General features: G+C 49.2%; 6 protein-coding genes across 6 annotated transcripts; 2 read left to right on the forward strand and 4 right to left on the reverse strand.

The window, feature by feature from the left end:
- Positions 1–81: 81 nt before the first annotated feature.
- FSUBG_2842 (palI) lies at positions 82–798 on the reverse strand (the record flags this gene model as incomplete). The annotated part of the gene is made up of 2 exons (XM_036680659.1): positions 82–541; positions 599–798. The coding sequence occupies 2 exons, from the start codon at positions 796–798 to the stop codon at positions 82–84; spliced, it is 660 nt and encodes a 219-aa protein (XP_036541698.1).
- Positions 799–2,941: 2,143 nt separating this feature from the next.
- On the forward strand, positions 2,942–5,016 carry FSUBG_2843 (mediator subunit med1; the record flags this gene model as incomplete). The annotated part of the gene is made up of 2 exons (XM_036680660.1): positions 2,942–3,316; positions 3,367–5,016. The coding sequence occupies 2 exons, from the start codon at positions 2,942–2,944 to the stop codon at positions 5,014–5,016; spliced, it is 2,025 nt and encodes a 674-aa protein (XP_036541699.1).
- A 204-nt stretch (positions 5,017–5,220) lies between these two features.
- Positions 5,221–6,493, reverse strand: FSUBG_2844 (methionyl-tRNA formyltransferase; the record flags this gene model as incomplete). Its single annotated transcript, XM_036680661.1, has 4 exons — positions 5,221–5,884; positions 5,933–6,048; positions 6,109–6,179; positions 6,232–6,493. The coding sequence occupies 4 exons, from the start codon at positions 6,491–6,493 to the stop codon at positions 5,221–5,223; spliced, it is 1,113 nt and encodes a 370-aa protein (XP_036541700.1).
- Positions 6,494–7,226: 733 nt separating this feature from the next.
- Positions 7,227–8,069, reverse strand: FSUBG_2845 (carboxypeptidase D; the record flags this gene model as incomplete). Its single annotated transcript, XM_036680662.1, has 5 exons — positions 7,227–7,283; positions 7,332–7,450; positions 7,506–7,616; positions 7,670–7,687; positions 7,751–8,069. The coding sequence occupies 5 exons, from the start codon at positions 8,067–8,069 to the stop codon at positions 7,227–7,229; spliced, it is 624 nt and encodes a 207-aa protein (XP_036541701.1).
- Positions 8,070–9,212: 1,143 nt separating this feature from the next.
- On the forward strand, positions 9,213–11,179 carry FSUBG_2846 (carboxypeptidase D; the record flags this gene model as incomplete). Its single annotated transcript, XM_036680663.1, has 3 exons — positions 9,213–9,397; positions 9,459–9,819; positions 9,869–11,179. 3 exons carry the CDS (start codon positions 9,213–9,215, stop codon positions 11,177–11,179), a joined length of 1,857 nt encoding a protein of 618 aa, XP_036541702.1.
- Positions 11,180–11,552: 373 nt separating this feature from the next.
- On the reverse strand, positions 11,553–12,604 carry FSUBG_2847 (Fe-S cluster assembly DRE2; the record flags this gene model as incomplete). Its single annotated transcript, XM_036680664.1, has 2 exons — positions 11,553–11,860; positions 11,917–12,604. The coding sequence occupies 2 exons, from the start codon at positions 12,602–12,604 to the stop codon at positions 11,553–11,555; spliced, it is 996 nt and encodes a 331-aa protein (XP_036541703.1).
- Positions 12,605–12,819: the final 215 nt, after the last annotated feature.

Raw genomic sequence — 12,819 nt, forward strand, 5'->3', positions numbered from 1 at the left:
ATGTCGTTATTACACCCCCTTCTTCTGACTGGCGGTAAGTGATTGATTATGAAAAACACCGCCGAAACTTGAATTGATTAATTAGTAGCGGGTGGGCGAAGAGTTGTAAGCTGCCATCTTCTTGTTCTCGCGGTTGCGGCGACGGCGGCCAGAACAGCAGGTAACGAAGACGGAGATAGTTCCAATAAGACAGAGAATAGCTGCGGCGAGGACGAGCCAGATGCCGACAGACCAGCGAGCACTGGCAGAGGTGTCTCGGTTGATACGTCGTCTGACAATGGAAAATCCAGCGAAGTCACAAGCCAGGGCAATGATAGTAACAAAGAAGGCCAGGAGTGAAACAAGCGTGGACATGAGGGAGCCAAAGATGCCGGCACCAAGAGCCAGGAGAAAGGCAATGAAGCAAAGTCCAGCACCAACAGGATGCAGGACCATGACATATGTTAGGGCCTTTGCAGTGTCTGAGCCAGCCTTGGAGAAGTCGGTGCCGGCGACAGCATTGGAAGGGTCGTAGCCAATGCGAGCGCTAGTACAACTATCGCTGCGGATTATTAGACGACGAAATCAGACACGGTGTGTTCAAGTGATGTGGACTTACCTCCCGCTGCTTCTTGTGACACAATACCCAAAAGTTCCAAAATTCACACCATTTCCTCCTCCAGAGTTGCCGTTCAAGTTGACCTTGAGGAGGGCAATGTCATTGACAACGGGAGCTGTAATGCTCACGACAATGAGCATGACTGTTGCTGCCAAGAGAAAAAAGGCACCAATATGGTGAATGAATCGTCCTAGACCCATTTTGATGGTTATGGTATGGTATGGTTTGGTAGTGTTGAGCGTCTGCTCCTCAAAGATTGTAGGAAGTTATGTAGTTATTGAGAGGAAACGAATCCGCTTGCCGACAATACGAAAATAAATGGCAAGAAACCGAGAGAAGCAGGCCAAGATATATAGTCACTCGGTCGTATGAGGGTTCCCGTGTCATGGATTCATGGAGCCAATGCCAGGAACCAACATTGTGCAGAGTCGTTCCGTGAGACGTCATCACTAAGCCCTGTTCTAGGTCTCGAGTGTGCCGAAATCCGGCATGATCAAAGCCAAGACAGGCTATATCGTGGTATGGCATCCTCATCGCAAGAAGCCGTCTCTACTACGTAGTGACGTAGAGTTGGTGGCTTCGGCCGAATCGTGGCTCATCTACCGGGGTGTGGGCCGCCCCGAATTTCTTGATTTGGGTCTCTTTGGTGTCAATTAGATGATTTAGATCAATCTTGGTCCTCTGACCCTGCATTTCAGACAAGACTAACCCACCTGGGTCAGATCATACCAGATCCTTGTTTGGAAGCTTTGCTTGTTTCTTTTCCCAATCAGCGTCACAGTTCACACTTATCTTCAGTAGTGTGAACTGTAATGTGGTTCAGAGAAGCAGGTGGGTGAATACCAGACATCAATACAACGAGGAGAAATCGCTTGTTAGACTACTCGGTGAACCCCGTTCTGTGTCTAGCTGCCTGTGCATACATTGATTGTGTACCTATATCTCTGTCTGGGCGCATGTGTAATCTTTTCTCCCAGTCGTACGCTGCATATTGCGATAACTAGTCAAGATCTGCACTATCAGAGAAAGAAGCGAATCGTCAACATGGCTGAGTTAATAAGGTGGAGAATCGTAGAATTGTGTTGCGCAAGTGCCGCCTAAGCCTTGGGCAATGAAGCTGATTCAAATGTCTTGGTCTTCAGAAGTGTTACGCGTCTCTTGCTCATCCGCATTTGACTCTCATTCCCGGCGGCGCTGCATATGTTTTCGACGCTCCCATTCTCCCACTGTCTGCGATACTGGCGCTCTAGGCGGTGTTTTTATCTTCGTTGGGATCCAATTGCGGGTTTGTAATCTGTCAATCTTTCTGGAATCCATTGTTGGTTCGTGTCCGAAATCAACGTCCCAACGGCTCAAGCCCCTAGCTGCGATACTATTAGGGAGCGACTGTTGCAGAGTTTTTGAAGCAAGAGTCTTATTTTTTGTGACGAAGTCTGGCCAGACGCTCGCGAGAAACGAGCTGGAGCTGCCCTTATGATTATATGCGGGAGACTCCGTTATTTCGATGACAAATTTGTTGTCTTCTGGATTGGAAGACTGCGAAGGCTGCTTTTCAAACCTCGGTTTTAGCCCGTCTACTTTCACAACAGACCTTGGCTCCTTGCAGGATGAAGGAACGGTAATCTTGACTGGGCTTGAAGAGACGGCTTTGGTGGCAGCTTCACTTTTTTTCATCAGTGATATGAAGGCAGAACCTTGACCCTACAGTTTAAAACAGTCAGCGAGAACGGCGAGTGTCCGCACAGTTCGAAATAAGCCATACCGGCATAAGTTTGAAGAACTCTACTGGGCCATATTGTTCAAGCGCCCTCAGAACAGAGCGTCTCTCAGCAAAATTGATTGGTGCGGGTGAGACGTAGAGACGTATAGAGCGCTTCCCAATTTCTATATTCTTGAGGTGAGCCGTAGCCAGACGCTCAGCTTTCGCGGCTAATTGGGCTGCTCTGTAGGTTTCCGAAGCAGACATGTTGATGTGGTCCTTAGAGTTGGTGAAGCGAAGATTTCAATGTTAAGAAAACGATCCACTGGGCTACATTTCATATTCAAATTGTAGGTAGCTCGACTTTTCCTCCACTATCGGCTCGGCTTCGGTGGGGCCGGACTCCAACTTAAGGTACGCCAGAGCTCTTCCCCTATTGGATCCATCTTTGTTGCTTTCAACCTGGAGCTCCAAACATTTCGAACCGAACCAGGGCGACCTGTTGTTAATCCCCAGATTCCTTGCCACGCTTTGAAGTCATTGCTGAAAGTGTGACCTACCTGTTCACACGGCGCATTTTAGATCCTCACATAAGAGATACAACTCTATTCGCGCCCTCACAGGAGGGCATAACCACTTTCGCGATGGCGACGCCGACAGCAGCAAAGCATGCTTCGCAACAGGGCCGGACCCCCTCGCAACTCGCCGCCGCGACTCCTCCTGTATCAACTCCCTTCTCCAATCCCGCCCATGTTGTCTTTTCGCCCAGGGGGCCACGATCATCCCCTCAACAATTCAAGAAGTCGCCTGCCGCTTCAACCTTGATGGCGCACGCCTCCAACGCTCCTCTCAACTTCGACAGCCCTTCCACAGCTGCCGCAATGGGCGCCCTTGGGATATCCAGTGGGCTCGATATGGGTCTCGATAATGTCGGTGTTGGTGGCCTGGGCTCTTTGGGTGCCCTGGCGAGTGAGGACGACAAGCTGAAGCGCCTGGAAACGATCATAGCCACCTTGGATGTAATCATGTTGTCCCCTATGTGATTGTACGTGTTACTAATTCAGTATAGCAGAAGAAGGGACTTGTGAGCGAGACAGGACTCGAGCGCCTGGCGCAGCGAATAGGACTGGACTGCCTTTCGGAGGATCATACAGCACCCGATGGCCGAAAGCAAAGAACTCTTGTGATAGCGGGCTCAGCCATCCAGCTGGAAATCACCCTGCACAATAACATCGTCGAGAATATATCACTGGCCTTCCCAGAATCTGCTCGCTCAGTCACCGACCATGTTACCCGAGCAAGCGAGATTCTCTTGAGGGACTTGCAACTTCTTCCCAACCAGAGCCCACTGACAAAAACTCTTGACAAGTTCGCAGCCAATCTCGAGCGATTAGCCGTCCTTGATAAGCTTAGCATCATCCCTGGTCTCGACTGTCATGAGGCATTGGCTGGTATTTATGTGAGCTTAGAAAGGCTTCACCAATGGGATGTTGCTCGGCTTCGTGATGAACCCGGAATGGTTGGCAAGCCGGACAGTGAATTGTCTACCATGGCGATGTGCACACGACATGGCTACCCCGTTATGCATTCAAAAGATCGAGTGGGCCTCGCACTCCAGTATTGGAAGGCCCTTCGCCTCGTACAGCCAACCAACACCAAGTTGGCTTCCTTCGCTTCTTCTCATGAACCGGTCTGGTCTCTTCTTATTGGATGTGCTTCGACAGGAGGCATGGGCCACATGCCTGTTCGAGTCTCTGAGGACTGGATCTCCAAGGATGTTGTGAAGGCAGAGCCGTCGATGGACCCTAAACGTCCCAATCTGGACTGGCAGGAACCCGATAACGTCGTGCTCCCGCACTCAGAAGAAAGCAAGGATGCTAGCATGGAGATGCTCCAGCCAGATCTCTCAACAGCCAGGGTGCCACAGGTCATGTTCGTCGCCACCTTTGACCCCCCTGTCATCCTGCCCCAGAACGACTGGCTCCGGCTGCACTCATACGCCAATGTTAACGCAAACCCATTGTTTGGGTACTCCCCAACGTTTGACAGTCTTTTCTTCCCTATCCCCCCCGGAAGTGCTCAGGATCCTAGCGAGCTCCGGGCAATCTCTCGCAGCCGTGATGTCCGCATCTACAACAAAGATCAGAAACCTATCATTAAGCCTCACCAGAACACACTGTATATCTATAAGCAAATATATTCACAAGTGGTGACTGAAATTCCATTCTCTCATCCTCAGCAGCTCATCGAAATGCTCCCCCTGCTTCGGCAGTATGCTTTTGTCGCAACTTTGCTAGAGAACAGCTTTGGATCTCAGACGAACGAAGTTGAGAGATTACTCAAACAGGGAAACACCGTATCGCCGGTGCCGAAATCCAATCTAACTACCAGAGATGAGTTGGCGGAGTTTATGAACTCAGCCTCTGTGACTGACGAGCATCCCTCTGCTGCGCCGGAGGTCAAGCTTGACGTTACCCTATGGGTTCATCCGATTCCACATCTCCAAGTTGTCTTCCCATTCCGAGATTCTACTGCAAATATTACCTTAAAGGTACTCGAGGACGGAATTGTGGAAGTCGTCGAGGAGAACGTCATTCCTCGTGGCGATGACAGTAGAATGAAGGGCAAGGAACTCACGCGGGTAGATTTGGGAAAGCTACTAGAATATATGGAGGATCTTTGCAAATGGGCAGAATGGATTCGGACAAGACTTGCATGAGTCGTTGAGACTTGATGTAGTGGTTGGACAGGAACTAGGAGTTGAACGATAGATACCCTCTAAGTGTCATATAACATGAATAGGCGGAGAAAACCGAACGACTTATGCTACGATTGTATGAATCATACCTTTCTTCATGACACGACTAAAAACCCCGACTTGAATGTTGATAAACATAATAGATCTCAAAGCCTAGGCCTAGATCTAGTCATCAGCGATGTAGCTCCTCAGTCCCGCCATTGCATCACGCTGTGACTTCCCTTCCTCCTTAATCTTCTTTACACGAATTGCACTGTCGTCCAGAGTGCGTATGGCACAGCTGCCATCACCTTGATCCCAAATTGGAGTCTCCAAGACAACCCCAGTGTCCTCAAGGAGGCGAATTTTAGCACCATGATTCCCGATATCCTTTGAGGATATGGTCTCGACATCTTGGAAAATTAAGCGCTTTTTATCTCCCTTCTTGTTGACAGCATGAGTCCATACAGAACCGAGAACTCGTATCCTTTGCACAATGTCGTCCCCTGTCCACCGAGTCCATTTAATACGTCCATCAGCCTTCGTGACCTTGGGCGCGTGTACGAGCTGCTCGCCGCTCAGCTCTTCTGCTCGCCATCCTGTATTCTGGCGAGGCGGCACATAGACTCCATCTCGTAGACCTTGAACTAACATTTGCGCTCCAATTGGTGCCAGGAGGCTTGTCAGTTCTTGGACGGTGCAGCCTGGAGGTATTGATATTCCGGGACGAGAGGTTTGAGATAGGATAGTTCCATGATCGAAAGTTCTGTGGTCTAGTGTTTGTAATGAGATTCCCGTGTAGTCATATCCTTGGAGAATCGCATGGTGGATAGGAGCGGGCCCACGAAGACTGCGTTTTGTTTAGGGTTCTGGCGGAATTATGTGGCATGAGACTTACTCAGGTAGCAGAGAAGGATGTACGTTGAGTCCGCCATATTTGGCCGAAGTTAAGATCCTGGGCGGGACGAATAGTCCGAAGGACACTGCTATCACAAGGTTTGTTCCTTCAGGAAGCTACTGTTTTTAGCCACTGATTTCCCAAGAAGTGCTCAGCAAGGAAGCACCCAAACTTACATCCCATCCTGTAAAGGTTTTGCGCTGGTGAATATTCAATCTCAAATTTTCTGCCAGCAACTTACAAGGTACTATATCGATATATAAGTTCAACATCGTGGTTTTCTCATAGACTTGGCGTACCTTCTCTCAGTGTTTTGAAACCTCTTCCCATGCGTCGTGGCGGCAAAACCATAACATCCAACGACTCTACAAGGTTCTTATTGTAGCGATGCTCTTCATGAAGAGCTTTCAGAGATGCGCAACTGAACTCATCGGATCCGCAGAAGAGAATTCGCAACGGGTCTGGCGAGTTTCGAGTCACACTTTGCGAGAAGAGCCTTCGCCATTGAAGAATTCGCACATCGAGCAATGATCTAGATTTGGCAACGGTAAATAGAATCATGCTCTCAGTTTAGTATCGAGCCACTTGGTTCTGTTCGTAATTTGTCGGTGTATCAATACAGGTAGGTTGGCAGCCTGAAGTGACTATAAAACAATCGCGTTTGTTGCATCTCCGCTTATTTGCATTAGCTTTTTTGGCATGAAGGAAGACCTATCTCACTCGCTTGAACCGAGCAAAGACTGAGAAAGGTTCAGATGAAGCTTTACACCATACAACAACCCTTGCCATGAAACCTGGCAATTGTATCGAATCGTTTTTGTGCTTTATTTGTTCTTTATTTGTTCATTCTGCCAAATAGGCTGTTATGGAGCAAAGCCATCACTCATATAAAGGCGCTTGCTGTATACGGGCACTTTTGGAAGTGTGCAAAGAGCTCATGGGCTGTTATGCATTTGCGAACTAAATAGGTAGCAGGCAGGAGCTGGAAGAACCTGGTATTGTTGGGCGATTGTAAACTGCGAACCAAAACTCAAGACCGCCCAAAAGTAATGGACGTGGTTCATAGGCTAGATATTGAGTCTTGCTGCTACCTTCGACCACATGTAAGCATAGTTATCTATCTAACAATTCATTACGCGAGTCTTTAGTTGATGGTTCAACTGCATTGTTACGAAGAATCAAACTTGTCGAAGCGATGTTTAGGTAGCGCCTGGTAATGGCAAAGAATAGCCAAGTCTTATATAAACCCAGCAACTGGGTCCAGACAGTGGATAGCACTATTTATTTTGTTTGTTTAGAAGAGATCATCCACGGCCTTATCAGCATCTTTTTGGATCAATTCGACCATGCCCTAGAGTAGACTGTTAGATTCTGAGTATGGTTGAGCGGGTCCACAAACCTTGGGCATGATAGGCTTGCCGTCTTCACCCTGCACATATCGGAAGGGCATCTCGGTGCTCTCGTGTTCGTTGAATTTGAGCTCAGGGAAGTCCAGGTAGGGCACCTGATCAAGTGGCACTGGTGGTTATCATAAGCTTCCGAGCTTCAGGGGCCCAATAGGCGGAGAACGAACCCTTGTCTTGAACAACAATACGAGTAACCCGGACGGCCGTATCTGTTGTCATCTGCTTGGGCCCGAGTCTGCGACCTTCAAAGCCCTTCTTTCGAAGCTCTGAAGTACGGTCTAAAATCTCTGGTCAAAATGTATCAAAAAACTTTTTTGTGAGAGTCACAAACCTCGAGGAGGATCATCGCCTATCGCACAATCATGAAACGTTAGCAACAGTACGTCTGCCGTTCCTCGTGCATTGTACGTACCAAGAATGCCTCCAAATAAGAAGGCATCAAAGTTCTCGCCATCCTCAGGAGAGAGATCCTTGGCGGCTGATGGATCTAGCAGGCAAACTCGCGACTTGTTGGCGGCGTAGAGCTCCTCAACACCACGCTGCTCAGCAGTGAAGGCGGGGTTGCTGGCCAGGTCTGTTGGGACCTGGAACGCAGAAGGCAAACTGGAGAGGATGAAAGAACCATGAGTCGCTTGTGTCTCGCGTGCAATGGCCAGATACTCGAGTTCGGACCAAGGGCCCAACTCTGGGTCGAGATGCTCGACAATAAAAGTCTTCCCAGAGGTTGCCATTTCTTCTTTGTTCTCTGGCGAGGGGCAATGCTGAGTAGAGGTCAGTGGCGCGTACACTAGGCAAGTAATGGTGGTAAATACTGAAGGTTTGGGCTATTGATCGATGTCTTCTGATACTGATAGACGTTCAGTTGCACCTTGAATATGAGACGTTACAAAAGTGAATGTGGTGGAGACTTTGATTGGTTTAGTTGGAGAGGGTTTTGAAACTCCCTACTTTAATAGCTTGGAAGTTACTTTAGGTACTCCGTAAGGTAGTTCAAAAATAGCCTGAAGCAATACTTAGTGATCATCAGTAGATGCACCAAGATTTTTAATCCATTTCTCTCGCCTTTCCAATATTGAATATCCCTGCTTCTTATTGATATCGAGCTTGATCATTAATGTGGAAGAATGTCGGGAAATAATGACAACAGAGTGAACCAGTGATGATTTGATCGTTGGAGGTCATGCAGCCGATACATTGATAATGCATACCGTTTACTAACGTCGGTACCGTGTCACTTTATTGGAGCTGTTATGTCCGACGTTCACGAAGCTATTTCTTATTGAGTACCAGTAGGAGCAAAGTCAACAGCGCCACGATACTAGAAGGGACAAACAGGAACACACCAGCCAACAGGAACCGACACAAAGGAATTAAAGGCTGTGTATCATGGACAGCATCAGGGTAAAATAAAATAGAAGGAGAAGAAAATGCGTGGTAATTATGGACATCCAAGGAGTAGGTAGTCCAAATTTCCTAAAAGCGAATGCCCAGTAGACCCTTGCCCGGAGGAATTACCTCCCAACCTCATCCACTGCAACCAGAATTAAAGCGCCAAGCCACAGCTGCGACCAGCGACAGTACGGAAGCTACAGCATTGCCCCCACTAGAACCCGTCCCGGGGTCCCGAGGGGCCACCTCATCTCTCCTGGACTAACGTAGGTCGCAAGTACTGGCTGGATTGTCCCTTTATCAACCAAGGCACCTTCATTCCAACAGCAACTTTGGTTACTCCGTACTTTCCATGTCGTCGGCGAGAAGGACCTCCAATTCTTTGTCTGTTTAAATCTTCACATTTCGTCGTCTTATAAGTACTCGCCCTTCCTTTCTGTGTTCTTTTAACATTACCCGCGGCGTCCTTCGTCCGCAACTTCGTCATGGTTCTCAAATCCATGATTCCGTCCCCGAGACGATGGGCCGCCCTCGTCTCCTTCTGCCTCGCACCAACTTTAGCCATCGCTGTAAACGATGCGACCGCAACCAAAGCTGCAGCTGCCGACTATTATGTTCGTGACCTTCCGGGGTTACCCACCGATGGACCAGATGTCAAGATGCACGCTGGGTTAGACAAACTGTTTCCTCCCTTTGCTCGTGGCTTACTGACGCACCTGTGTGCCTTTTAGTCATATCGAAGTCACCCCAGATACGCATGGGAACTTGTTCTTTTGGCATTTTGAGAACCAACATATCGCCGATAGACAACGGACTGTTATTTGGATCAATGGTGGACCAGGCTGCAGTTCAGAAGATGGATCCATGATGGAAATTGGCCCCTATCGGGTCAAGGATCAAGACCATCTGGTCTACAACAATGGCTCGTGGAACGAATTCGCCAACCTGCTGTTCGTCGATAACCCTGTAGGCACCGGCTTCAGCTCAGTCGACACCAATAACTATATACACGAACTTAAGGAAATGGCGGACCAATTTGTCACATTCCTTGAGAAGTGGTTCGCTCTCTTTCCCCAGTATGATCGCGATGATGTGAGTAATCTCTGCCTTGGGGCATTTCAATTTGCTAAGAACAACGCAGATATACATCGCAGGCGAGTCTTACGCCGGACAGCATATCCCATACATCGCCAGGGCTATTCTCGATCGGAATATGAAAAATACTGCAACCGCATGGAACCTGAAAGGACTATTGATCGGCAATGGCTGGATTGACCCAATCGAACAGTATCCTGCTTACATTACATTTGCCATTCAGAAGGGTCTGATCAAGAAGGACTCCGACGAACACAAGCAACTGCAAGGCGATCTGCGCAATTGTCAACGAATGATGGCCTCGGATGTGGGCCATGTTGATTACGGCGAATGCGAAGCTATCTTGTCAAACATGCTCAGATTAACCAAGAACGGTGACGGCGATAATGCATGCGTTAACATGTATGATGTGCGACTGAAAGATTCATACCCTAGCTGTGGCATGAACTGGCCTCCGGATCTGGTGCATCTAACTCCTTACCTGAGAAAGCCCGAGGTTACGAAAGCCCTTCACGTTGATGGCATTAAGAAATCTGTCGGTTGGACCGAGTGTAACGGTGCTGTTGGAGGTGCCTTCAACGCAAGGAAGTCTAAACCCGCGGTTGATCTCCTGCCTGCTCTCCTCAAAGAAGTTCCTATCATGCTCTTCTCTGGAGCTGAAGATCTCATTTGCAACCACATTGGAACCGAAAACATGATTAGCAAGATGGAGTGGAACGGTGGGAAGGGTTTCGAAGTAACACCCGGCAACTGGGCTCCTCGGCGTGACTGGACTTTTGAGGACGAGACAGCTGGTTTCTGGCAAGAGGCCCGTAACTTAACATATGTTCTTGTCTACAACTCTTCCCACATGGTCCCTTTCGACCTTCCACGACGAAGCCGAGATATGCTGGACCGCTTCATGGGCGTTGATATCAGCAGAGTTGGTGGCGACCCTGCTGACAGTCGCATTGATGGCGAGAAGGGGCCAAAGACCAGCGTTGGCGATGCCAAGAACAGTACTAAGACCGCTGACGAGGAACACCAAAAGCAGTTGGACGAGGCCAAGTGGGCAGCATACTACAAGTCTGGCGAAATTGTTCTAGTCATCGTCATCATTGGTGTCATCGTCTGGGGATACTGGATCTGGCGTGAACGTCGCAGAGGCGCTGCCTATTCTGCTTTGGCCGATCACGATCTTTCCAGTCGACCCAACGGCCACCGAGCCAAGTCACAGCCTGGTGATCTTGAGTCGGCGGCTTTTGATGAAAGCGAACTGGACGATTTGCATGTAACAACACCGGGAACTAGCAATAGTGCTAGGTTTCCGCCGAATCATGACAGTAGCGAAAAGTTTGTCACCAAGTACGTCGAATAATGGAAAGCCAGGGTCATAAATGGGCCTCGTTTCCACCTGATAAGATTGCTCTGGTTGTATAATTAGCTGGCGCCCTGGTTCTTTTGTATAAAGTGGTTGGTTCTGTCACAAATGGGAAGTCTGGCGTTTTCCTCGTTCATATCGCGAATCAGATCAATTTTGTCATCATCTAAGTTGGTAATCCTACGCCGACAAACTCCGTATCTAGATCTGAGCCCTCCGTGAAACCTTTCCCTGAAATCCTTGTGTGGCTTGCAGCCTGTGTATCGTGTTCCAAATCAAACAATCCACCTACCAAGTAAAGCTTGTATTTACGCCTGCAGTGCTGCGCCATCGTTGCCCATGGAGAAAGAAAGATTGTATAAGTCAAAGTTTAGAGTTGCACGTCGTTATTGAGCAGGCGAACTTCTTCACCTGGCTTGAAGGGAGGAAGCCCAATATAAGGGCATCCGTCACAACGGAAAGCGTCGCCAAGGGAACAGTTGCCGCATGAGCCGACCTTACCTTGCACGGTGAAGTCGATCTCGGCCAGGTCGTCTGTTGCCAGCTTAATGCTCTCAAGCTCCTTGTCGGCGGTTGCGCGTTTGTCGGCGTCTTCGGCAGCAAGACGTTCAGCCAAACCACATGTACAGTCCTTGCAGGCCCGACGACGTTTGCCAGCCTTGGGTTGACATTCGGCAGCTAGTATGTTGTCAGGGTCATATTCGACTACGGAAGCATTTGCAGGGGTTACCTACGAATATTGATGGGTCTCGCGAGATCCGCCTCAGTCATGAGAGTATCCTCGTCAATTAGATCGTCGTCCTCAAGGTCGTCCTCAAGATCGATGAAGCCGACGCCGGCGGGGACCACTGGTTTTGGTTTCGCCTCCGTGGGCTTCCTCTTCAGGTTCAGAGGGACAGATCCATCTGCGAGAGGAGCGGGCTGGGACTTCTTCTTGCCAAACTTCAGTGTAATGGCTCCATCATTGTCACCGTAGTCGGGTTTCTCGTAACCACCCCGCGATGATATCAACCCGGCCAAAACTGCTTCCTTTGACAAAGTGGACTCCTCCAGGCTGTTGCCATCTTGAGACTGTAGGCGACCGCTAGGCTTTAGGGACTCGGCGAGAGGTCCAAGGACAGTTCGGTTCATCAAAGTGAGGGATTCGCCCAACATAGAGGAGGCATCGGATAGGACCAAGACAAGGTCGTAGGTGGAAGGAGGTAATGTGACCAATCCTAAGGAGAGACGGTCAAGCATCTGGAGATCGGTGACGGAGCGATCATAATCGGCGAGGATAGATGTGAGGGCGTCGGAATTGGAAGCAAGAGAAGGAGGCGCCAAAAGAAGCGTTCGCTTGGGTGGCGAGGTAGATTGAACAGACTTTGTGACAGGCATGACGAAGTCATCACTGGGATCGATCATGAGGGTCGCGGGCGCCATGGCGAGTGAATAGGCAGCAGAAAGGCAAAATCAATGAGGGGGGGGGGAACAATAAAGTAGAGAAAGATGAGGGACAGGCCGTTTTTAAGATCTACAAGGTGATGTTAGACCCAGACTTTTTGACTCGGCGGTCGCTGGTGTCCTGGATTAGTCAAAGAACGGCAGTACCGTGCACGGTCGATATGAACTGTGCAACATGCCGTAGCATACGAGAG

This window comes from Fusarium subglutinans (genome assembly GCF_013396075.1).
Source record: "Fusarium subglutinans strain NRRL 66333 chromosome Unknown NRRL66333_c0000025, whole genome shotgun sequence".
NCBI classification, from domain to species: domain Eukaryota; kingdom Fungi; phylum Ascomycota; class Sordariomycetes; order Hypocreales; family Nectriaceae; genus Fusarium; species Fusarium subglutinans.